General features: G+C 39.8%; 1 protein-coding gene across 3 annotated transcripts in view; it reads right to left on the bottom strand.

Annotated features, from left to right (window-relative positions):
• SLC36A4 (solute carrier family 36 member 4) overlaps window positions 1-24356 on the bottom strand; it is a 114378-nt gene that overhangs the window by 79657 nt on the left and 10365 nt on the right. For 2 of the 3 annotated variants that reach the window (XM_074571445.1, XM_074571454.1), the window contains exons 2-8: window positions 21204-21327; window positions 20316-20406; window positions 19062-19150; window positions 17660-17755; window positions 16374-16458; window positions 6867-7094; window positions 5557-5655 (exon numbers count right to left, since the gene is read on the bottom strand). In XM_074571445.1, the coding sequence (XP_074427546.1) occupies window positions 5557-5655; window positions 6867-7094; window positions 16374-16458; window positions 17660-17755; window positions 19062-19150; window positions 20316-20406; window positions 21204-21327 (812 nt within the window). Of the gene's footprint in view, window positions 1-5556; window positions 5656-6866; window positions 7095-16373; window positions 16459-17659; window positions 17756-19061; window positions 19151-20315; window positions 20868-21203; window positions 21328-24356 lie in introns of those variants that run through there. The other variant, XM_074571464.1, reaches the window with a different exon arrangement.

The raw sequence follows: 24356 nt of genomic DNA, 5'->3' as shown, positions 1-24356 counted from the left end.
CAGAGCGAAAGAAGGAGCTGCCAATTCTCCCATCCCTAGCAGAGCCATGTACCTAAAAAGGCCCACAGAGAGCCGAATATAGTTTCTCCAGCTCCTAATCAACATATTTTTGCCTTCTGAACAGAAATCCTCACTTAAATCCTCAAAACCAAATGGCTAAAGTGGTCTGTTGTATCCACTTAGGAATACTGCATTTCTGTATCCATGCCACTAGTCAATACGATTTTCACAAGGGCACCTTGATGGTCTTGAAATCTTAACTTACAAGTGCTGAAAAGCCCAAACGACTCTCAACACAATGAATAACGACCAGATTGACAGTACTGAGCCTTCAGTTCCTGTTTGTTAACTGAATATTAAGGGCTCATCGGGTACCCCTGCTGCCAACCCCCCCTCCCGTTAGCATGCAGGTTGCATACCACCAGGCTGCCAAGATGGTCACAATCAGCAGCAGGTACCTTATACCAAGCAGCAGTGACCCTGCTTCCACAGACAACTCAGACGAGGAGCAGAGAAAGGAATAGCACAAGCAACAGATTGCAGCACTGTTTAATCCTGTTACAAGCATCGCTCAGAGCTGAGTGTGCATTAACGTTAATCAGCCCTTTGATGGCACCAGGCTTATTCCTGCTGCAGTAGCTGGAGCAACAACCGAACAACTTGCCTGGCCTTAGCAAAACGACAAAATTGTTCAAATCTGACATCAAATAAGAGTTTAAACTGAACCCGCAGAGAGATACGAACAGCTCAATTCATCACATTAATATCATCAATTCGTCATATTAATAATTTTAGTTTTAATGAAAACATCTCAAAATTTTTATATAACACTGGCCAATGAAACGTTTAACTAGTTCTTAGCATTACAGGAGTACTAGTTTCTAGGTACTGACTTGGTTTATTTGAGATTCGGTGTTTCAATTATAAATAGGCAACCCTTCCTTCTTAGAGTCATTACAGACACAATTCAGTAAAATTAAGGTTCTTAAAGTCTATTTATCTAGGTATCGACTATAGCCAAAGCAACAATACTCCAAATTACTTCTATACTGGTGATTTTCTTATTACACAGGGACAGCTAGTGACTCCTAAAAAAAACAGATTTTAACCAAAACCCACGTCCCTACACTCACCATCTAAAAGAGAAATATGCTCTCTCAAGATCAAGAAGAAAATCATACTAGGAATCTGCTGAACCACCGCACCTCCCTGACTCACGTTCCCCATAGCAAACACGACTTTAGATTCCTCTGTTTAATTAATATCACTAGTTTTAATGGAGTAACTATAGAACTATGTCATACTCCAAGTGATGACAAGTGCTAAACTAAAAGAGGAAAAAAAAAAACCATAAAAATATATATCTTTTAGGAGCAGTGGCATGAAAAAAAATAACAAATCAGTGCTAGAGTATTTCCCCTATTTCTATTATTTGGTTCAAAGAAACCAAACATTTTTCCATATTGAGCATGGTATTATGAACGGCCAATTATTTTCTTTCTACATTAGGCACTCCCCTGTTAATGAAAACAAAGTCAATTACATCTCTTTGAAAACAAAATCCTCCTGACTGCTATGGCTAAGGTGGACTATTTTATACTGTGCCCTACAGATCATTTATTCCTCTACTCAAATTGTTGAACATTAAATATTCCTAGCAGGAAAGTCCATTTTTCACAGAACAATGGTGGCAGAGAAACCACACCAAAGGCATTTTTCATCTCTTGTCGGGTTAAGATGACTTAACAACCTCAAACCACTCAATTTCATTTGCTGTCCCTGTTCATAACATTCAATAATCTGGCAGCTCTCAGATAAGTACAGTGTGAATTACCATAAAGTATGTTTGGAATCAAGGAAAAGGAAAAGTGAGGCCTCATAACTGTTTACGGCCAACTTATTGCATAAAATGAATCAACCATAAACTAAGACCTTAAGGCTTCTGCTTATAATGCAACGTTCAGATAGCTTCACAGTAATAAGTGTTATTTGCAAGGTATTTCAGAATAAAATCTAAAAATCAAGTCTCTAACAAGAAGATCAAGATTAGGTAAATCCATTTTGAGTGCCTGCAACCAGAGAGCAGACTAAGGACCTAAAATCTAATTACAACAGTGCGGTTTTTTTCCTTACCAGAACAATACAGCCACATGGATATAGGAACGACAGTAATTAAAGCACAGGGTAACGAGTTATCACACATCAGCTATACAACAGCCATTGACTATGCAAGTATTCTTAATTCCTTTGTAACATGAATTAAAACACATCCGCTTACATCTCAACGAAAGGATTTTAAACTAACGTGTTTCACTTCACATTTGCAGGAGGTCACAAACACACGTAGAGATATATCACCGTTCAGCCTATGATGGTAACTTACTGAGCTGGAATAACTAGTTATCAATTAAATCAATCCGCAAGAACCGTATGAAGTATTAGCCATGTAAAGTGGAAATGTCTGCCCCGCTTTGCTTCGCTCATCTTTTTTGTTTCGTGTTTCAACAACTTTATTTAATGCTGATTATTCAAACCCATAAAATCGGTTTTTCCCTATGGTGGACGCGACTGCAGCGTAAGAATGCACAGCAAACACTCTGCGTGGTCAACACATCCCCCAGCAGCAGAGACATACTAACATCATTCTGCACATAAGGAAGAAACATTAAGCTCTAGATTTTCACTTTTACATTAATTTTAATTTGTAAAGGTAGCAACGTTATTTTAATGGTCTTGTGTAACGGCCACACAGAAAGCATATCAAACCGTAACAAACAAACATTTCATTGGTTTGTAAACACCAGTAACAAATTGAAAAAACTAAGTATACTCTTCAAAGCAAATTATGATCAAGTAAGAAATCGAGACAGCCTCTACAGACATATACGCAATACCCGTGTAATACTAATATCTAATAATATCAAGCAATATTTTTATGTTTTAAAGGTACAATTCAAACGAACCCTACATTATATGCTCTTGAATAAAAGAAGGAAAAAAGTTTGGAGTTCCTGGAGGTGTCATTAGTAACAACCAGGGATTCAGTCAAGCTCAATGCTCTCTGAAGGTCTTTAAAGGTTCACATCAGAAGTCAGTGTAACTACTGCTGATGTAAATTTAAGGAGCTGCCTAATGTGGGATCTAACAGGCCAGTAAATAATTAACATAAAACAATTCCCTACCTATAATGCAATAAGCGACCGATACCAAATGGTAAGCCTTTCCTGAGGCTCCCAGGACTCTCACTTGGGATTTCCTGGCTACAAATACACACCCACGTGCTACGAGCAACAAATTTAATACAACTGGGGTATGTCTCAGACCTACTGTACATGACTTGCATTGACACGCATGCAGTAAGTGCGTCTGTCCCAGACCGACTACAATTTAAGAGCAACAAGCTCAGTATAGCCCAATCTGTCTGATTCACTGACCGTGGTGGGGTTTTTTGCCCAAGACCTGAAGGCATCAGACAATCCCAGACAAATGGCTGATTTCCTATGACAGAACTCCCAGATGACAAAGGAAAGATGTCCAGATACACTCCGATATATGGCAGCTAAACCTCTGCATTGGTCAGTTCACAGTTTGAGAAACAGCTGAGAACAGTTTGAGAAACAAAGATCGGTGGCTGCTAGATCCACATATCCTGTGTGTGAAAACACACTTTTATAACATAAAAGGAGCTAAAGCTTTTGTTATTCAGCTCTTCTGGCAGTGATAATACAGCAGCAGGTTGAAATATTCTGGTTTCATTCAGAGATGAAAATTCCAGGGTGGGGGGGGCGGGGGGAAGAGATTTGAAATCTCTCCTGTGCTATGTGAACGACGGACAATCATTTCAGATTAACTGCAAGCTGGTTTGGGGTTGGTTTGATTGGGATTTGGAGGATGGGGTTTTTTTAGTGTGTTAGGTTTTTTTAGTTTTAAGTATACATGCTTCAGCAAGTGGTACTGTAATTATATTAGTAACAAATAAAGTGCGTATAGTAATTTCCCAGTAGTTTAAAGACATTATGACCTACATTCCCAGAAGCCTCTTCAGCTATTTTTTTAAAAATGTGCCATGTAGAGCAGAAGTGCTGACTATCTTGTGAACTCTACTAGTGTGAGATGCAACCAGAAAACCCTTAGAAACAGTAATAACTGAGTAAGAGATTAGGAGAGATCCACTTTTAAAAACTAAATCTTTGGAGTGATAAATCTATTTAATTGAGATCTTTCAGGGAACAATGAGGAACTGAGGTTCACTGTCAGGAGGTCCTGAATCAAAAAAATATTCTGAAATTTCTATCCTTTTTCTTATCCTCTCCATCTCTATCAAATCGCATATATAGACAAGTTTGAAGCAGGAAGAATAATACATTTCTAATAAATCCCTGTATCCTCTATGACCCCAAAGGAAAAGAAGGATCCTGAATACGTTTCCATTTTTACACACTCATCACCTAAAACTAAGCTGATGAATCATTATAATTATACTATCATCATATTATTAGCTGAGTATTATATTATTATATAACATATTATGATACCAGTTATTATTACGCTATTGTCTCAATCTATTTGGAACTAAAGGCATTCCTGTGATTTGTGAAGGTGCTAAGTGTCCAAGTAGCAACTGGTACTCACCAACCTCCCCTTTGATGGGGATATTGTGTCCTCAACTTTTGCCTCATTTGACAAGATAAATAAACCCTTTTCACATCAACATGGGAGATTTGCGCTGTCCTAGTTTGCGGTAAAACAGAACCAACTTTCTGTTCAGTAATTTTATTTCTTATCTAGGCCTCTTCTAACTCTCTGAAATTAACAGCATGTGGTGTCTAAAGCGGCTTGTTCAGAGCGATAAGGCACTTTGTGCCAAAGAACGGTATGCAGAGAAACTCTCGATTATGCTTATTGCTATAACAGCCAAGGTCAGCTAATTTTGTTATTTGCCCTGTTAGAGGGTCAGAAGCGGAGGGGCACAGAGGGGTCCCACCTGCAGGGAGGAGCGGACAGGACAGGCGACCAAAAACTGACCACCAGGGGTATTCCATCCCATCTGCCCCATGCTCAGTATAAAAGCTGAGGGATCAAAGGGTCAACTCTCTCTTCCTTCAATGGCTGACGTCCAAGGAGGACCCTGTCTGTTCATCTGCCTTTGATCCCAATCTGTGTGTGCCTGACTCCAACTCCGCAACCCAGTTCCCACCCATCACTGAGTCCAGATTGGGCCTTCCCCAGCGCCTGCCGGTGACATCATCCTGGGAGCTTAATACAGTTTTGTACACACTGTATCTATTTCATTATTTTCCTTTTTATTCTGTTCTTAATATTTCATTAAAGTATTTTAGTTTCTTCTAAACTTGTAAATCTCTCTTTATCTCTCCCCCTCCTCCCCATGCACAAGAGGCTGGGGGGGAGCATCTGTCACCGGCCATTGGCCATTTTGGCCAAAACCATGACACATGCTTTTACAAAAACAACTCAATAACGACAGGAGTAAAATACCTGTATCCCATTGTCTAGCACAGATTCGGGTATTTTGAAGAGTCAGTGAAAAGCACTTACCACACCAATTCCTTCAAAAGCAAATATTGCAGTCCCAAAAAACAGCGGGTATTTCTTCCAGCCGACCATGGGAGGCAGTTTTCGAGGATCTACTATATCCTGAAGAAAAGCAAAACAGTGCTACGTAAATGAAGCGCATTAACTGTTCCTACAATTTTGACTGATGTGTTATGCTACAGGAAAGAAAACTCAGTACATGTTGACAGCGGTGTATACATGGCTAGTTACAATCCCTGATTTTCCTCCCAGACTTAGTCCTTTACACACATTTATAGCAACTTTCCCACCCACACACAGACACTTACATTTATTCTAGATTCGTATCACTGACACTGGAAATCTTCACATGTAAAAGTATCACACTGGTGTATGTGAGTGAGCATCAATTAAAACAAAAGGGAAAGCTCACGCTTCAAACTTAATCCGCAAACTTATGCACTGCACAGATATTACGTATAACCATAAGGGGCAGTAAAAGAAAATCTTTTTACTACAAGCTGAGTACCTGCAGAAAATTAATTTTTCTCTATCTCCCCCATTCTCTTCTGTGTAACTTCTCCTGCCTCCTCGCCCAGCCAATCCCTCTCGCTGGCTTTTCTGCCTCCCTCCACATCCTCCGCTTCCCACTCCTTCCACACACTCATGTGAAAGCTTTCTCAAGCAGTGGCACTCACCACTGATCTACACCATCTGTGCAACAGTGTCTATCACTTAGCACTTTTCAAAAATCGTAAGAAAGAAAAACATAAAGGTTTCTAGATGTGATTTTTTTTTCAGCTATCATTTGTTCCATTATGAAACGCATCCAAATATGAAAAATAGCAGCAACCCAGAAAACGCAGCAACTATTCAACTTCTCAGGAGACAGGAATCTGAAATATGTATTCTTAAAGGGTAAGTCTTAAATTTTTCCTGATTGTACTGGAGAAACACTAGAAATGAACACTGTTGAAACTGTTCTTCCCTTGCAACAAAAAGATTGAACACAGATTAAAACCTTGCAAAACCCATAAAAATTCACATATTCTTCTACTGAAGGACTCCAAGTTGTTAAAATACCTATTTTTATTACCTTAAGTGCAGCAATATTATCCTTTCTTTCAAAAGTAGTGTAAAAGTCTGTTTACAGCATGTCTCAAGTATTAAGGCACCTCCCTATATGAAGATGCATCAATAAAATACAAGATAATTCTGCCTTTCGGAAATTGTCAGTCAGTATATATATTTATCAGAGACCAACTGCCACATGCAACAAATACAACTTGCCACACTGAAAAAAAAAAAAGATAATAAACTTTTTTTACACTTACTCTAACAATATACTGGTAAATGATCACCAGGCTGACAGCCATGGACAGATTGGCAAGCAAAGAAAGAAAGGACAGGCTCTTAAGGTCACGAATAAAGACCAGGAGGATCAGGAATGGCAGGAAACACAGCATGTATATTCGTAAATCGGTGCTCCTTTTCTCAGAGGAACTGCTGGAGGCACTGACATTTATGGGAGCAGTCTTGTTTTCCAAGAATCCTTCATGGACCTATAGGAAAAAAGAAAAAAAAATTAAGAAAATGCGTTAAACAGTGGCAGTGCTGAGTCTCTGGTTGTTTATGGGGGAATTTGTCCCTCTGCTTCACCTGCTGAGCGCCAGGCGTTTCAGGCCCCCAGGACTCAGTGCGGAGGGGAAGGCGAGGCACCTCCAGCAAGTGTTTCATCCTTAAGACAAATGATGAAATCGGGACCTCAAACACCTGAAAGCGTCTTTATCCCACCACAAAGGGGAAAACCACATGAGCAGTTTAGATCAGATTCCTTTCAGAAAGGGAGAGTTTGGTAAAACGAATGCAAGCAAGATGGACCTAGGCCTAAATATTAGCGTTTGAATTTTCATCAGGAGAGTACGGGGATTAGATGACCAACTCCTATTGTACCGGAGTTCAGTGCCTAATAACCTTAGGCCTTTTCCATCCACATCACAGCAGCATTCATACAAAATAATGCTACAGTATGAACCTACCTGTCTTTATCTTAATTCAAGTTATTCTATTTTTGATTAATTTCACTCTTTTATTAATCAATGTTAACTCAAAAAAAAACATGAGGTCTGAGAGAGCCGAGAGTCCTGTATCCATTAAATTGACATAAATTCATGCCTATAGAGAAACAGTAGCACATGATGCGAAAGCGTATTAGGTTTTTTGTATATAACATTATAATAATTGCGTATGGTGCAATTCAGAAGATTGAGTTTGGGATTATTCGTAACTCTCATTGCATCTTTTGGAGAAATGTTAGTGTGTCCATAACTGCAAAAATTTGTTTTGTGGAACCATATTCTGCACTATGTGCAGACCACAATCAAAACACCGAGAGCTGTTGGTTATTCTGCTTTTTGGAAAATGGTAACGGTTCAAATCCATTTGTTTTAAACCTTATCATGCATTTTTCCTAGGAGTGTATCCTTTCATTTTCCCTCCCATTGCATTTGCCATCTTACAAATCAGCATATGACTGTGCGTAATCAGTTCATGCTGCAGAACGCCTGCAGCCCGATGAGCATGAGAGGATACTTAGGCAGTAAAAAAAAAAAAAAAAAAATTAGTTCCTTGTAGCACAGACTTGAACAAAAATGGGAAATCAATATGTAACAAAACAACTGAAGACAATACTCTTGACTCCTAAGTACTGTCAGACAACCACTTACTACAGCCACAGTCTTACACTTAACATAGAACTGAACTCGGAGGAAGACTGTACAACCCCACAATCCCAGCAAGCGTACAAGTGCATACTCAGCCCTCACAGACCCAGCCCCGATCACTTCAACAGCCTTCCCCTGAACTCATTCCAGTTTGTCAATGACTCCAGTATTGAGGATATCCAAAACACGACAGAGTATTCTAGACGTGGTCTAACAAATGCAAAGTAAAGGATGATAAACGCTGCCCTCGATCTACCAGCAATTCTCCTATTCGTATAACCCAGGATGCTGTTGGTTTCCTTTACTGTCAGGGTGTGCTGCTGGCTCGTGATCATGACCACCACCCTCTGAGCTTTACCATACAACCAGCTTTTTTTTGTCCCCAGCTACTTGTCTGTCTCTCCATCCATCCAACCAGACCATAACAGCCTTACTTGGACACAAGGATATTGCCAGTGACAGCATGAAAACCTTTGCCGAAGTCAAGCTGACATCTAGTACCTTCTTACTATGTAAGAACTCAGACTTTTTTTCTTATAGAAGGCAACCGAGTTGGTCAGTCCCTTGGTAAATCCATGCTGGTGGTTCCAGTCACCTTATTCTCTCTTGTGTGCCCAGAAACGTGCTCCAAGAAGACTCCTTTCAAAGGGACTGAAGAGAGGCTGACTGGATTGTAATTCTCCAAATTATTATTCTGGCCTTCTACGAAGATAAGTACATTTGCCTTTCCTCGGTTATCAGGACCTCCCCCGACTCTGTATGGTCTTTCAAAGATTTCAGGTTTCTCCCAGCACTCTCATCTGGTCCCACACTCACTTCTTTCTCTGTCTTCAGAGAACAAGAGCGACAGACTTTGACAATATAGAGCAGGGTAATTCCTACTCTCTACCCATCTTTGTTTGGTGTGGTCACAGCTGTCATTGTATGAAGGTATTTTATAACTCTGCTCATAAAAATGGAGCAAACCTTATTTATTTGTGATAATCTTCACCCTAGTGAGATTTGACCAACCGCAGAGGATTATTCCACTATAAGTCTTTAGATAAATAAAAAAAGAAAATCAGAGCCCTACATGGAACAGTCCTGTTTCCCAAAGCCGATCCTATGGAGGATTATGGCTTGTATAGAGAAAAAAAAAATAACACGTGAAATGGTTACTTCAGTTCCACTTATCCCCTAATAACTGCTGAAAGTGCACACACTTATCCCAGGCAAAGTCTTTTAGAGACCACCTTGCCATCAGATGAAGAGGTTACTGTGAACTGTAACACTGCAAAGGACAGCAATATTGTCTGGGTGAGGAGGAGGTTTCTGAAATTTACTCTCCACTAGCTGTTAGTTGCGTGCAGCAAGATGTGCAGCCCATGACTTCAAAATTAATATTTAAATTTATTTTAAAAAAAAGAAACTTCAGAAAGTTTCAGTTCAACTGCTGACAGCCAAGCAGGTTTCATTAAGTCCGTTATACACAGGTTTTCACATTACTAAAATACTTTGGGAGCGAATTTTATGTATACACACACATGCATATACCATGTAACTGATATTATGGACACGGTAATACTGATATAAAAGCACAGAAGAAAAGTTTTATTCCCTTTTGTAGGTGTATATATACCTTTAAATCAACTTCATATCGATAAAGCAGCTTTAACAGCATCAGTCAGGGCAGTACCACTTATGGGTTTAGGGAAGGCCACAGCAAATACCCACATCGCAGAGGTGGATTTTGAGACGTGACAGAATAGTGACTCTGCACACTGACACAGAAGGACACCAGATAAGATCCAGCAAATATTAATCTTGTGGGAGAGCTAAACAAAAAGGCAAGAGAGACTGATGGGTGGAAGAAAGCTGAGTCGGAAAGTAAAACGCAAAAATTATTCGAAGTAAGGATCATTATTCTCCCTCTTAGAGTGGAGCACCTGGCTGTGGGAAATTTGACAGTAAAAAGCAGCAGAGGAAAGCTCTAATGAAGATGAGATTATACTGATTTGTTCAGGTACAGGCTAACACTACTATCACTATGAAAATGTTTTACTAGATTACTTAAAAAAAAAAAATCAGTAACACTTAAAACTGTTCTAACAAGTAACAAAATACAAAGCAGCAGGATGACTTTTTTTCTTAAAAAAAAAACAAAAAAAACACACCAAACACACAACTCTCTCTCATATGCTGTTTAACCCAGTGCAAGTTTACTGCTGATTGTGTTAGGACAGACTATGACTCACTATCTGTCCAATGTAGTCTTCTAAATATTAAAATTAATATAATCTCAGATTCCAATTCTGGACAACAATCACTTTCAATCTCCTGCTGCTCCCTGCTAGTGCATCACTGCATATGGTAGTCATGCTGCGCCAGGAACAGCAGACGTTATACCTAACTTTTTCCTAAACAAAGCAACATCATCTGAAATATCATCAGAATATCGGCAAATTTAGACAAATCTTGTATGTCACAGAGCCCAGTGAATCACAGAATCATAGGATTGCCTAGGTTGGAAGGGACCTTTCAGATTATCTAGTCCGACCACCAACCTAACACTGACAAAAACCATCACTAAACCATATCGCTAAGCACCACATCTACATGTCTTTTAAATACCTCCAGGGATGGTGACTAAACCGCTTCCCTGGGCAGACTGTTCCAATGTTTGATAACCCTTTCAGTGAAGAAGTTTTTCCTAATATCCAGTCTAAGCTTCCCTGGTGCAACTTGAGGCTGTTTCCTCTTGTCCTATCACTTGTTACCTGGGAGAAGAGACTGACCCCCACCTCTCTACCTCCTTTCAGGCAGTTGTACAGAGCGATAAGGTCTCCCCTCAGCCTCCTTTTCTCCAGGCTAAACAGATGGAGAATAGCTTTTCTCCAGCTCCCTCAGCTGCTCCTCATAAAACTTATTCTCCAGACCCTTCACCAGCTTTGTTGCCCTTCTCTGGACCTGCTCCAGCACCTCAATGTCTTTTTTGTGGTGAAGGGCCCAAAACTGGACACAGAATTTGAGGTGGGGTCTCACCAGTGCCAAGTACATGGGGATGATCACTTCCCTAGTCCTACACACCACGCTAATTAGAATATTGATCAACTTCCAATTCAAACACACATTATCTGCATTTTGGTCCACAAACGCTTCCCTAAACCACATGATGAAATACCATTATGGTTTTAGAAAGGCAGTACACAGCCACCGAAGTCGCTAGGCACAGCGACTATGAAGGCTGGTGATGTCCCCAGTCACAAGGTAACTTCATCAGAAGTCACTTCAGTTATTCAAGCATTAACTTACATGATGGTGTGATGCATGGAACAGCTTTCTTTATGCGAGTGCCTCGCCAAATGTCTCATTTACATAGTCCAAGCACAGCATCCACCAACTTCAGCTGTATCCATGAAAATCAACCACTTGTGCAAATCTGATTATCAGATTCCCAATGTCAGGTACACAGAAAATGATAATACACAGTTAGTGACTTCAGAAACCTCAGTTCAACTGATGAACACAGAATTCTTATAAGAACTATCTCAGAAGCAAGAAAAATAATTCTGTTTCCTTAGTCTCTTCAACTGAGACCACTGTTATCCAAACAGCCTGTATCTCAAAACCCACTCCTTCAATCATACAGTCTATGAACTTTTCATCACTTAGTGGGACCAAAACAGTAGTTTCTGACCTCATTGGTTCCTTCTAATTCCTTCCTTATTCAACTCGGAGCAACAACCAGTAAAATAGACAAGGTCAGATCTGGCACAAAACCAGCATGTCATCAGGCAGATAAAGACTATATTGTAATCATGTAATTTGGCATGAAAAGGCCACAGAAAAGTTTCACCGTTCATTTAGTTCTGGTATTTCATTATTACTCAGTACTCAACGTTGTAACATTTTTAACACTTCAAGTTTTATGTCTAAGTACAATTTCCTAAGCTTTGGGGTTGTTTTTTTTGCTTTTTATAAAAAAAAAAAAAAAATCCCAAAAATTCCATTATGTAGCATCCCACTGATGGGTCACCTTGAAAGTGCTAAAGATCTAATAAAGTGCTCCCACACAGCTAGAACAGGTTTCCATTTTTTAGCTTTATCAGCAAACAATGAGAAAAGGACACTTTTCCAGAGAACTCAGCAAACATTCACAAGCAAGTTGATAAATACAAGACTCTTTATTTAAGGTCGTCTGTTGCTCAACCCAGAAAAGCAAAGTAACTATGGCATGAAAGGGGACCACACTCTTTTGGGCGCAGATTCTTTCTTCTATCCCAGTGTGTTCCTGCTCCAGTCACGCTGCGCTCAACATCCAGCTGTTTTTTCTAGTTTCCCTGTTCTTCTCCAATTCCAAACACCTTCACCTGTAATCCTCTTATTTGCATACTGCCAGTCTTAACCAGAACTTCACCACCTACCTGAGGTTTTTTGGTGCCCCAGGAAAATACTTCATAGGAAAGGCTTCATTTGAAATTTGATATAACTGGAAATAGAGTCTTGTAGCACAAAGTGGCTGGAAAACACTAATGTAATGCAGCCAACATTGTTATAATTCCACAGGCATCAGAAGCTATACTGCGTATCCATTAATGAGAAGGGTGTATCAAACATTTCACAGAATTCAAAAGATGAAATAAATATTTAGACTCACACACACCACTGTGTGTCTAAACATTCACCTCAAAGTAAACTGGACTGATGAATATTCCATTCATGTGCCAGAAGCATTTTAAAATGCTTTGTCAGATCTTAGTTCTCTGAAATAGTAAATAAAGGGAACCAAGAGACTACTAAATTTGCGTTGCTACTAGTTTTAACTAAGAAAGAAAGATCAAAGAAAGATCTCAGAAGCTCCCACTGGTTGCAGTAGGCTTAATTTGCACACCCCAACATCAGAAGAGCACTGAGCATAATCCAGAGGTGTTGGTCAAGGAGTGGTATAGTAACATTATTATTATGGTTTTCCTTCATCTTAGTTCCCGTTACCTCATCCTTCCACTACTCCAAACAATTAGATTTAAAGCAGTAACAATTCGTGTCCTTTGGTGCCCTCTACGGGACAGATTCCTGCAACAGAAATCACAGAAAGAAAACCACAGCCATCTCCCTCCTGAAAGAGCGAGCCCAGGGCAATCTGAACCAACTACACTTGGAAGTGTGACTTCTGAATTGCTGATGACTTTACTCCATTCGCGGGGTACATGTCATGGGTCTCTGCAGCCACTGCTTTTGCAGAAGTTGCTTTTCCATAAGACCTTTCTACTTTTCTTCAAGAAAGCAGCAACAGCATTCCTGAAGATTTTGATTTTTTTCAAAATCTACAAAAGCCAAAGTCAGCAAGTGTTCAGTCTTGCCTTTTCCTTAAGGTCAAAACACATATATAACAACCAGTTAGTCTGATATGTATTTGATAGGAAAGGTTTCAATTAAAACTTACGTTACAAAGGACGCAATAAAAATCCCCACTTCAGAAGGCCAGCAAAAGGACATCAGATGTAAAATAGGAGTTTCGGGGATTAAGACAGATTGTGACAGTGGGACGGCAATTTTTAAGGCTGGGTGTTGGGTTTTTTTTCTCTTTCAAGATGCAAATTACAGAGTATCCAGCTTCCAAATACACAAATTTGCCTCAGTGATACACAAATTTGCCTCAGTGGTGCCCAGTGACAGGACAAGAGGTAACGGGCACAAACTTGAACATAGGAAATTCCATCTCAACATGAGGAGGAACTTCTTCACTTTGATGGTGACAGAGCCCTGGCACAGGCTGCCCAGAGAGGTGGTGGAGTCTCTGTCTCTGCAGACATTCCAAACCCGCCTGGACACGTTCCTGTGCAACCTGCTCTGGGTGACCCTGCTCTGGCAGGGGGTTGGACTAGATGATCTCCAGAGGTCCCTTCCAACCCCTACCATTCTGTGATCTTCACAAGATCGTCATCCGTAGAACTTGGAATACTTTTTAAGCACAATATAAATACTCACTTACAGGGGGAAGAAAAAAAAACATACTACCTTCTATGTACTAACTGCCCCACGGGACACTTTTCTTCCTCATTAAAGTAAGTTAAGCTACGCCAAGACACCTTTATTCTACCTTTTGAGGAGAATAAGAGTCCATATGGATGATTAACGTTCAGTAACCTGCCATACCTTATTCCTCACCAACCTCTCTAATTACAGAAGCACACATTCAGATACAGGCTCGGATTCATCCTCATTAGCTTTACGTCAAGTAATGAATCATAATCTTACAAGCAGAAAACACAGCAGAGTACACTGGCATCTTAATAAGCGCATGGAGGAGAGAACACCACAAGCTCAAAGAACCTGTGGCTCCTCTCTGAGCAGCCACCCTGTGCAGGCTGATCACCCATGGATCACCTCCTGGGACAAACAAACTGCTGAGTGCACAAAGAGGAAGGACCAGGGGACATCAGGGATCCCCTCAACAGAAGAGTCTCCACCAATGAGAAAAAGAAGAGCTTAGAAGGGCTGGAGGACGAGACAGAAACATGAATGAAAGCAGGAGTAGCTGGCATGAAAGGGATAGATGTGGGTTTGTTTGCTTTTGTCAGTGACGGATGGTTGTGAGGGAGAAAAGCCATAGTCAGGTTTTATTGAAAGGTTTGGGGGTTACTTGGGAGAAGCTATAGGCATTTATGGTTGTGAGGATTCATTTGCAATTTTTAATTGACTTATTCATAAATACAGCATGACGAAGTATTTGATTTTTAGACATCCTTACATAAATCAACTCAAACGAATCACAGTATTTTTCTAATAATTAACATCCAATCTATTTAAAAGTCTACAGCGTATTGAAATGTGTTTGCGCATGTTTAAAACTACATATTATATGTGCAATAGTATTTACAGTAAGCCACATGAAATACATGAGCAGTGCTATTTAATACTTTCATTAATAACACAGATATAACAAGCAGGGTTTAAACATCTATTCCAGATGGAAAGTGAAAGAATATTGAAAAACAGGATTAAAATTCAGCCTTGAGAACTGTTAAAAAAAAAAAATAAAATCAATCCAGTAAGGAAAAATAAAGGATGCTATAGGTAAACAGAAATTACCTCTACAGAAAGAGCCAGAAGAATCGCCTAGAATGCAGCTCTGCAGTAAAGGATTGAGAGATCACAATGGATCACAAGTCAGTCATGAGTCAATAACGACACAGTCCTGCAAAACGACCATTAAACTGAAGTGTCAAGTGCGGAATACGATCTGTAAGACCTGTGAAATAACCTTTCAGCTCTATTGGTCACAAGCAAAACTTCAACTAGAGCAGCATAACCAACTTCAGGGTTAAAACTTGGGAAAAAAAAGAGAGATGTAACCAACTGCAGAGCACTCACAGAAAAGCAAGAAGATTTATTAGAGTCTGTCATATCTCCTCTCTATCAGATAGAGGGGAGACACGATAACAATATTCAAAAACATAAAAGATATCCACAAATAGAGAAGAATAAATTACTTGTAGCTAGAGTGTGAAATAAAGGACTTGCAACATTAAGAAATGTTAAGTTTCTACAAAGAAAAAGGTGTCTAACAGATAAGAAACCACTGGAACTGACTACTGAGACGGCTGTGGAAATTTCAATGCTAGGCATTTTTAAGAACAAAAATCAGGACTGGTTTAGATACAATGGACTTTGTGGCAGATGAGACTATTCTAGAAAAGGGAAGAGACTAAGCAAGAAACTAAGAAAGCTAAGAAAGATTCCAGTGACATGAAAAGGGAAAAACATGCCCAGAAGGTCAGGGAAAAAAAAGAGTCAGCAGAAGGCCCGGGAAAAAAAAAAAAAATAATAATAATTCAGGGACAACTGGCTCCTGGACCAGTTTCAGCCTTATTTTCTATCATTGTCACAATTCACTTTTAAATTCAACAAACAAACCAGAGGACAATGTAGCCACAAATATTTGCACAAAATCTGAATTTAGTTCACCTTGCACATCACTCCTTTTCACCAAAAGCTCTTTTGTGGAAACCGTGGTAGAACTCATTCTGTGCATCTCTCAACTTCACATTTTACAAGTAGTTCTGTTGGATTTAGGAAATAAAGTGAGGGAAAAAAAATTTTTACCCATAACTGTTTCCATACAGTAACACTACTCACTTGTTTCACATTTTCTGCCAAGAACACAACATAAACGCTACAAAATCCCAGCTGTGTTATCACTAGGAAAAAGTCGACAATATACCTGAGGAATAAAAAACAAACATTACAGTTAGGATCCAAACAATTAACCCTTTTCTACCTAATATGCAATTGCTGCTCCTTTTTACAGTAGTCAAAACGCTAGATTCAAATGCCACATCAATCTCACGAGCACTGCAGTGCACGTTCCTCTTACGGCAAAACAGGGTGGGTTTGTATGTGTCTGTTTTTTAAGGCAGGCATCAAAGTTTCTCAAAAAAAAAGAAAAAAAAGGAAGGTACTCATATTTTAAAGCAGCATAAAATGAAATTCAAAGACTTAACAACGTGTTACAAATATAAACAACAGACATACATACTCAATGCACACACAAATTCTGCCGGCATCCGTTAACCTCTAACACAGCAGTTTTCCGCCAGGACCAGAGATGAAATGACTCACACAGTCTAAGTTATCTAAGTTTCAGCAATTCAAGATAATAAACATTTTCACATCTTACTAAGTGCGTCTGTATCAACGTATCCAAATACACATTCAGACACTGTATCTCATTGCAAAAACACTCTAAACTATGGTTCAGATTGTTTTGAAAAAATGTTATACGCCGTGGTGGCCTGAAGACATGCTGTAATGAAACTCTTTGCTCATCAGGCACACAGCAGAGATCTGCCTCACGGAATGGATCTGCTGCAGCACAGTGTCTCCGGAAATCAAATTGTCGTTTCCGGCTTGTAACTCTTTGGTGCATTACAGAATTGTCATTATATTTCACTACAAACCAATTTTCCCTCTAATTGAGCTCTAGTCCATTCCTATGAAGTCATCACAAAAGACCTGAAAAGACTAGCTCACCTTTTTCCTATTTGAAACAACGCAGTAGCCAAAACACGATGCAAGATGCTGCATCCTTGAAAGTAACAGGACCAAAAAGAATTCTCTCTCAAGTGTGTAACCACTTTAAATTAACATTGAATAACATTTCCGAGTTTCACTGCTGTGTAGTCATACAATAAACAAACCAAAACAGCTATACAGCAACCAATGGCAAAGAAAAAATAATGGTATTTTTTTTTAAAAGAGGGCTAAAGCATTTAAAAGAGCACGCAGCGCATATTTCAAGCACACAGAACACATTCTTAAAGCAGGTAACATCTGACTAAAACGGAAAGCTCCTAAGCATTCCAAGTATAGTCATTAGTTTTTTAATAATGAATTTATTAAATTAAATTCTAATGCAAACTTACCGTCCCCAAGAAGCTCGTTTCTGAAGAGCAGTCAGAGGCCCCACTTCCATGGCGTAACTAACTGTATCGCTATACCCCAGCGAGGATTTTTTCATCCTGAAATCGGAGAGCAAAGAAAGAATGGAGTTACCAGAAACTATGAGGGGCTACATCCCCACCCTGAAAATGCTGGTGACCTCGCAGGGTTATAGTAAGTAATCACCTGTGGCACCGTTCTGCCGCTGCTGAATTTTAGAGGTATCATTTGGGCTTCCTTTTCCCCAGGAAGGGCTTTTCAGCACCCTACAAGCATGTGAGCCACAAAGCTGCTTCCCCCTAATTCAGTAGTACTAAATCAGTCTCTTACAGAACAAGTTTCTTGACAAATTAATCCAAAATTAGATTCTTATATCATCAGCTTAAGCAATTCATTTCAAATCTAAAAGTCACTGAGAACTTCAACAGGATTCAGCAGATTTTCCTGGACAAGCAATCGCAATTGTTTCAGTGATCTGAGTCTCACGTACATCTTCAAAGGCCATTCAAAACCACAGAGAAAAAAAGCGAAGAATTCAGGACTGACAGGATCCCTTCACAGCACAGTATCACATTAAACTTGTAAGATAGTTTTTACAGCTACAGGGACACAAACAGCTTTGTGTTTCTATTCATTTCAAAAACTTCATTGCACTTTTTAAATACAAGACCCTCTCACTGCTTTTCTAACACCTGATAATAATATAAAAATGTTTAATAAAGTCATTATTAATCCAAATACTCTATCAGTCAAATTTGAACAACTGCTTTCCCCCCAGCATTGTAGATCTTGCTTGGAGGAATATCTCGTGTTTATCTGCTCACTAGCATCATTTTAACACATTCTTTCAGCCCTGTAACTTTGCAGAATCAAGTTGTCACAATCCAAAGAGAGCTCACGTATAGTCATTAAAGACATCAATAGCAATTCATAGTTTATCTTTTATTCCTATAAAGTACTTATAAACTGGCTGTTTATAAATTGGACACTTTTCAAAGCTATGGAGATTCAGAAGCTATGAAGATAGCAAAGGACTAAAGGACTGAAGCTAAGCAATTAAATCCGCAATGAGAAAGATCTGATTATTTGCCAGCTAAGACAGGGAACAGGATGCCAGGCAACACAAGTTACACCAATGTAATTGTGTCCAAGCAGACAAGAAATATTTTTACAACGTCTTAAAGCAGTGCTGCACAAAGCACAGCTATCATTCAGAGCTGCACAACAAGAATGTGAGTGTTGTTTCATTGAAGTAGGAGATTCTGATCTGAAGAAACCGCTACAGCATCAGGACATTCTGTAGGCCAAAAATTAGAAATAGAAAAGAAAGAAAGAAGAAAATAATACTCAAAAATTCAGCAACAGAATTAGTAGTTTCACATTTACCTCTGACATAGACAGTGGCTGCAACGTACCAAGATGTGCATACAGTGAACAGATACAACTCCTATGAACACGAGGCTGATCGGTCCAATCTGGTGGGGGGGGGCGGAAAAAAAAAAAGGGAGGACACAGGAGACAAACATAATTTTTCATGAAAATATGCTGGGGGAAAATCTTTACATGCAAAAACTTCACATTGTAGCAAATAAAATAAGAATTTAAAATGTTATGCAACTGTTTTTCCCCTCTCAGAGGGGAATTTGCAACTGATGTTTTACGGCATTCCTTACTTTTAGCTCATTACGTGACAGAAGGCTACTCAGGGACGATCAAGCCATAAAAACCAAGCGGGTATGAACAACTTTATTCCTCTAACAGCTGCATTAAGATATTTGCCAAAAAAATTTGTCAAGAGAGAAGACTGCTTATACTGCAGAATTCAAAACAATGGTTTCAACCACTTTACAGTGGCAATGACAATAAAAGTTTCTTTCCCTTACATTAGTAGACTTGATGACCTGCAGTACTAAAAAAAGAAAAATGCCCAAACCACGCAACTTCTACTTTTACAAGTTATAGATAATTTTCAAATTAAATAATTTCAGAGTAGAAGTCTGACCAAATGTTTTCACACAGAAGGCACTGGCTTTTCACGTGTAACTTTCGTTCTTAAACTGAACACGCTGTAATACAGAATTACAGGATTACTTAGTCATAAGGTGAAAATTTCACTTGATTAAATTTACCCTGCCTTAGGAAATGCATTCCTTGTTACCGGTATAAACAAGTAGTGCTATACCCTGTTTCTGCAGAAACACAAGATCAATTTAACAAGCTGATGTTGCATCCTAGACACGCGATCTGTCCCTAGAGCAGTTCAGACAAAGATAAGACAATCCCATAATAACAATTCCCATGAGACATCATAGGAGGCCCAGTGAGTCAAAATCTTTCTTTTTTATGACAAAGCTTTTGTTTTCACCAGAAAAACACCTTGGCTAAGCAAAAATACAACACATGCTATAAGGTCTTCAGGGTGGCATAGTAATTTAAATAAAAAATAAATAAAAAAACCCAACTCAATCTTCAGTACTAACTTCACCAGACTAAAGAGGAAAAATAGAACACAACTCTGTTGAAGTCGGTAGTGACAAAAAAAAAAAAAGTATCGAGATTTCAGTTTTTCAGGCTCAGACACATATCTATAGATCTTTCTGGATAATTTTTCTAATCCATGAAAAATAACTGAATTCTTACCACAATGCCAGCATTTTTTATCGCAAGTGGAAGACCAAGAAGCCCAGTTCCAATGTTTCCCTTGAGGAGGTGCGTAAGTGTTTGTATAAACCTGAGGATAAACATATAAAAAGTCACATTGGAATTACACTGAGATGGGGGGGGAAGGAGGGAGAGGGGGGGGGGAAAAAAAAAAAAAAGAAAAACCAAAACCACACCCTCTGTCATTTATTAATAAAGGGATAAATTGTGAGCTTCAGCTACTTTAGGGTAGTCCAGCTACTTTAAAGAATATCCAGCACATTCAAATAATGTTCTTATTCATCTCTACATGTGAGCTCCCTCGACCAGAACATACGAGTCTGATCTTCAGTTCCTTCCTCCAGCTTCTGAAAGGTTATTTTCTGTGCAATTTTATTGCCGTTTTGCCTCAGAGTCAAAATTATCAAGTTTCATCAGCGCTATTTTAGAATCAATAACGCTCAAAACAGTTACCAGCTGCAAATCACAAGTCTGACAGCCAAAGCTTTATCAAAAGGAAAAAACACCTTTACAAGTTCTTCTAGTTAAAACTTTAAACAAACTTCCCAAAGTCTCCTGAAGTTTCTTTACAAAAAAAATAAGTCAATCAAGACCTCCTTTAAATAGTGCTTAGATGTTCAGTAACCCAAGCACTTTACAAATGGGCACCCCTGGAATATTTTACAGCCAGTACACTGTTAGCTTCCAAAGAACAGAGAACTTATCAAAACAGGCTACTTTTTGGCAGAACTATGCAAAGTCCTGATGTATAACCACAAAACTGCACTGCGGGTGCAGAAAAGCCCTTACAAGTTCAGTAAACTCCTCATGAGAAACAAGTCCGAGGCAACAAATTTTAACAAGCTGCTACTTAAGAGCAATACGTACGTAATGCCTTCTTCATTATCAAGCTGGTAATGCTTCTCAACCGGCAGGAAATTATTTTCATGCTCTTCATCTGAGAGGCCATCTGAATTTTGTTCTTCAATTAAAGGCTTCATTACTTCCATGTCTGTCCAACAGAGTTAACACTACCTTAGCGTTAGAAACGATCTCATAGTTTAGAAGTAAAACATGACTCAAACTTCCCGTGCTTTTTACATGTCTTACTAACGACAAAGCTGATTTAGGAGGATAGATATGTACAGCACAAGTTTGCACAAGAAATTCTCTCCCTTTAAAGTGGCACACCATCTCATTATTATCATGGCCAAACCCTCCAGTTTTTCATCATAAAACCCAACTTTTTAATCACCAAAATGTTGATGTTTAGATCATTTTGCAAGCTAATCCAACACAGAGTAAAACAGAGAAGTCCTCCGTTGTTACAAAAAGATCCAATTCATCTTACCCACCATTAGCTACTGCAAAACCAAGCATTTAGTCTACTCTTATCGGTGGTGGACAAGGATTGGTGGACAATATGATTCTATGATTCTAAGGGCACCCCCCAGTCACCCCATCCTCAAATGGATGGGTAAGACATGTACCACGTGAGATCTCTCCAGCCACTGGCGAGAGAGCCAAGATGACGGACTTCGGCTGCACGCTTTGAAAGCTGCAATTTCATGAACCTTTTAAAAGCCGCATAAACTACCACCACTGTCGACGAACGCAATTCCACCATCCAGCTAAATAACAGTGCCAAGAAACAGCAAGCAGCCAGCGGTGAACAAAATTGCCTTTCAGGCAAAACTAACAGCTCACGCCAGTTTAATGTTGATTAAATTACAAACAATTTTAAACTACTACAGTTAAGCAAAACAAATCATACCAAGACCAACAAGATTATTTATCTTACAGCACGTTTTATGAATGGATACTGTAGTAGGCAAGTGTATGTCTCAACTTCCATCATTTTCACCGAAAAAAAAAAGAAATCCCCTGTGATTTTAGCATTTTCTATTTTAAAAAAAAAATTACTGAGTCATTTTTGAGTGTGCAAGAGCACACCCTGCTGAACTGTTACATTATTTACGGAACCCAAAACAGTGAAGAATACCACAAAAGACATTAGCTACATCAAAAAAATTATTCACTATTCAGGAAGAAAAAAAACATTTCATCGTTTGTGTGAACATTAGATACCTTAACCACACTAAGCTTATTTATTTTGTGAGAAAAATATAGATGCTAACTGAATACCTGTGAAACCTGTAACACCGGTGAGACTGTAGATGCATTTTAAAGAAGGTATGGACAACTGACATCTTTAAAGTACACAGTGGTTTAGGAACCTGCCAAATACGAGTTTTGTTTGGGGGAGTTATTATGGTCAATCGGATAAAAATTACTACTCAATTTGAAAACAAGATACACACACAAAACCAGACAGGAAATACAGAACATACTGAAAATCAGGCATCGTAATGGGTTTGCATGGCAAGGTTTGGCAGTGGGGGCGGCTATAGGGGTGGCTGTAGAAGGTTGTGAGAAGATGCCACAAGCTTCCCCCATGTCCAATGAAGCCAGTTCCAGTTGGCACCAAGATGGACCCGCCACAGGCTAAGGCTGAGCCCATCAGCGACGGTGGTAGCACCTCCAGGATAACATAGTTAAGAAGGAGGAAAAATCCTGCTGTATAACTACTGCCAGGGGAGAAGAGAGAATATGTGACAACAGCTCTGCAGACACCAATGCCAGTGAAGGAGGGGGAGGAGGTGCTCCAGGTGCCAGAGCAGAGATTCCCCTGCAGCCCATGGTGAACACCACGATGAGGCGGGCTGTTCCTCTGCAGCCCAAGGAGGTCCACAGTGGAGCAGAGATCCACTTGCAGCCCGTGGAGGACCTCACACCAGAGCAGGTGGATGACCGAAGGAGGCTGTGACCCCATGGAGAGCCTGCCCTGGAGCAGGCTCCTGGGAAGATCTGTGGACCCATGGAGAGAGGAGCCCACGCTGGAGCTGGTTTGCTGGCAGGACTCGTGACCCTGTGGGAGACCCACACTGGAGCAGTCTGCTCCTGAAGGACTGCACCCCATAGAAAGGACCCACACTAGAACAGTTCGGGAAGAACTGCAGCCCATGGGAAGGACCTGCATTGGAGAAGAACATGGAGAACTGCCTCCCGTGGAAGGGACCCCATGCTGGAGCAGGGGAAGAGTGTGAGGGGAAGGAGCAGCAAAGACGACGTGTGATGAACTGACCACAGCCCCCATTCCCCTGCATTGCTCAGGGGGAGGAGGTAGAGAACTCAGGAGTGAAGTTGAGCCCTGGAAGAAGGGAGGGGTGGGGGAAGGTGCTATTTTAGATTTGTTCTTACTTCTCCTGCTGGAGAATTGGCAATAAATTAAATTTATTTCCCCAAGTCAAGTCTGTTTGCCTCTGACAGTAATTGGTGAGTGATTTCTCCCCCTCCTTATTGCGACCCACGAGCCTTTCATTATATTTCCTCCCCTGTGCAGCTGAGGAGGGCAGTGACAGAGCAGCTCTGGTGGGCACCTGGTGTCCAGCCAGCATCAACCCACCGCAGCCATTCAACAAATCATTAAGGCTTTTATGAAACCTCAAAGATGTCTAACCCATCAGCAGGACACTGAAGCCAATCCTAAGCAAGAAGAACTTAAAAGAAAAACTGTAGAACAAGTGTAATCTTATCTTATAAAGCAGAAGGCAGCCTATGCAGGTAGTTAAAATTAAAAGCATATGGGTCAAACTCTCCTGACAACAGCAAAGGAACACCTGAATTTTGTGTCATTGAAAGCCAGTAATGAAAGTGCTTGACAGTCAGACTGGCAAAATGCACCGAATTTTTCTGGGTTCTACTCTGGCAGGAAAATAAAATAGCAGCTATTTAGAAACTAATGCATAGCACCTATGTAAATTCTAGGTTGTATCATTAAAAAAAAAAAAAGTTTCTTCCCTGTGTACACTAGAGAGGTACACAATTCAGTTCTTATTTTCCACTCTACCATTTAAAATAAATAGAACAAAAATGGTTACCATACTCTTACTAGACTCTTCACCAAGATGACCTGGAAATGCATACGTTCACCCTCACGGAGCGAACTTTAATCTGGAACTCGCCTTCCTTGCTTTCAGG

This window comes from Larus michahellis, chromosome 1 (genome assembly GCF_964199755.1).
Source record: "Larus michahellis chromosome 1, bLarMic1.1, whole genome shotgun sequence".
Taxonomy (NCBI): Eukaryota; Metazoa; Chordata; class Aves; order Charadriiformes; family Laridae; genus Larus; species Larus michahellis.
The sequence above is the reverse complement of the archived record's forward strand: the minus strand, read 5'-3'. Positions and strand labels throughout refer to the sequence as shown.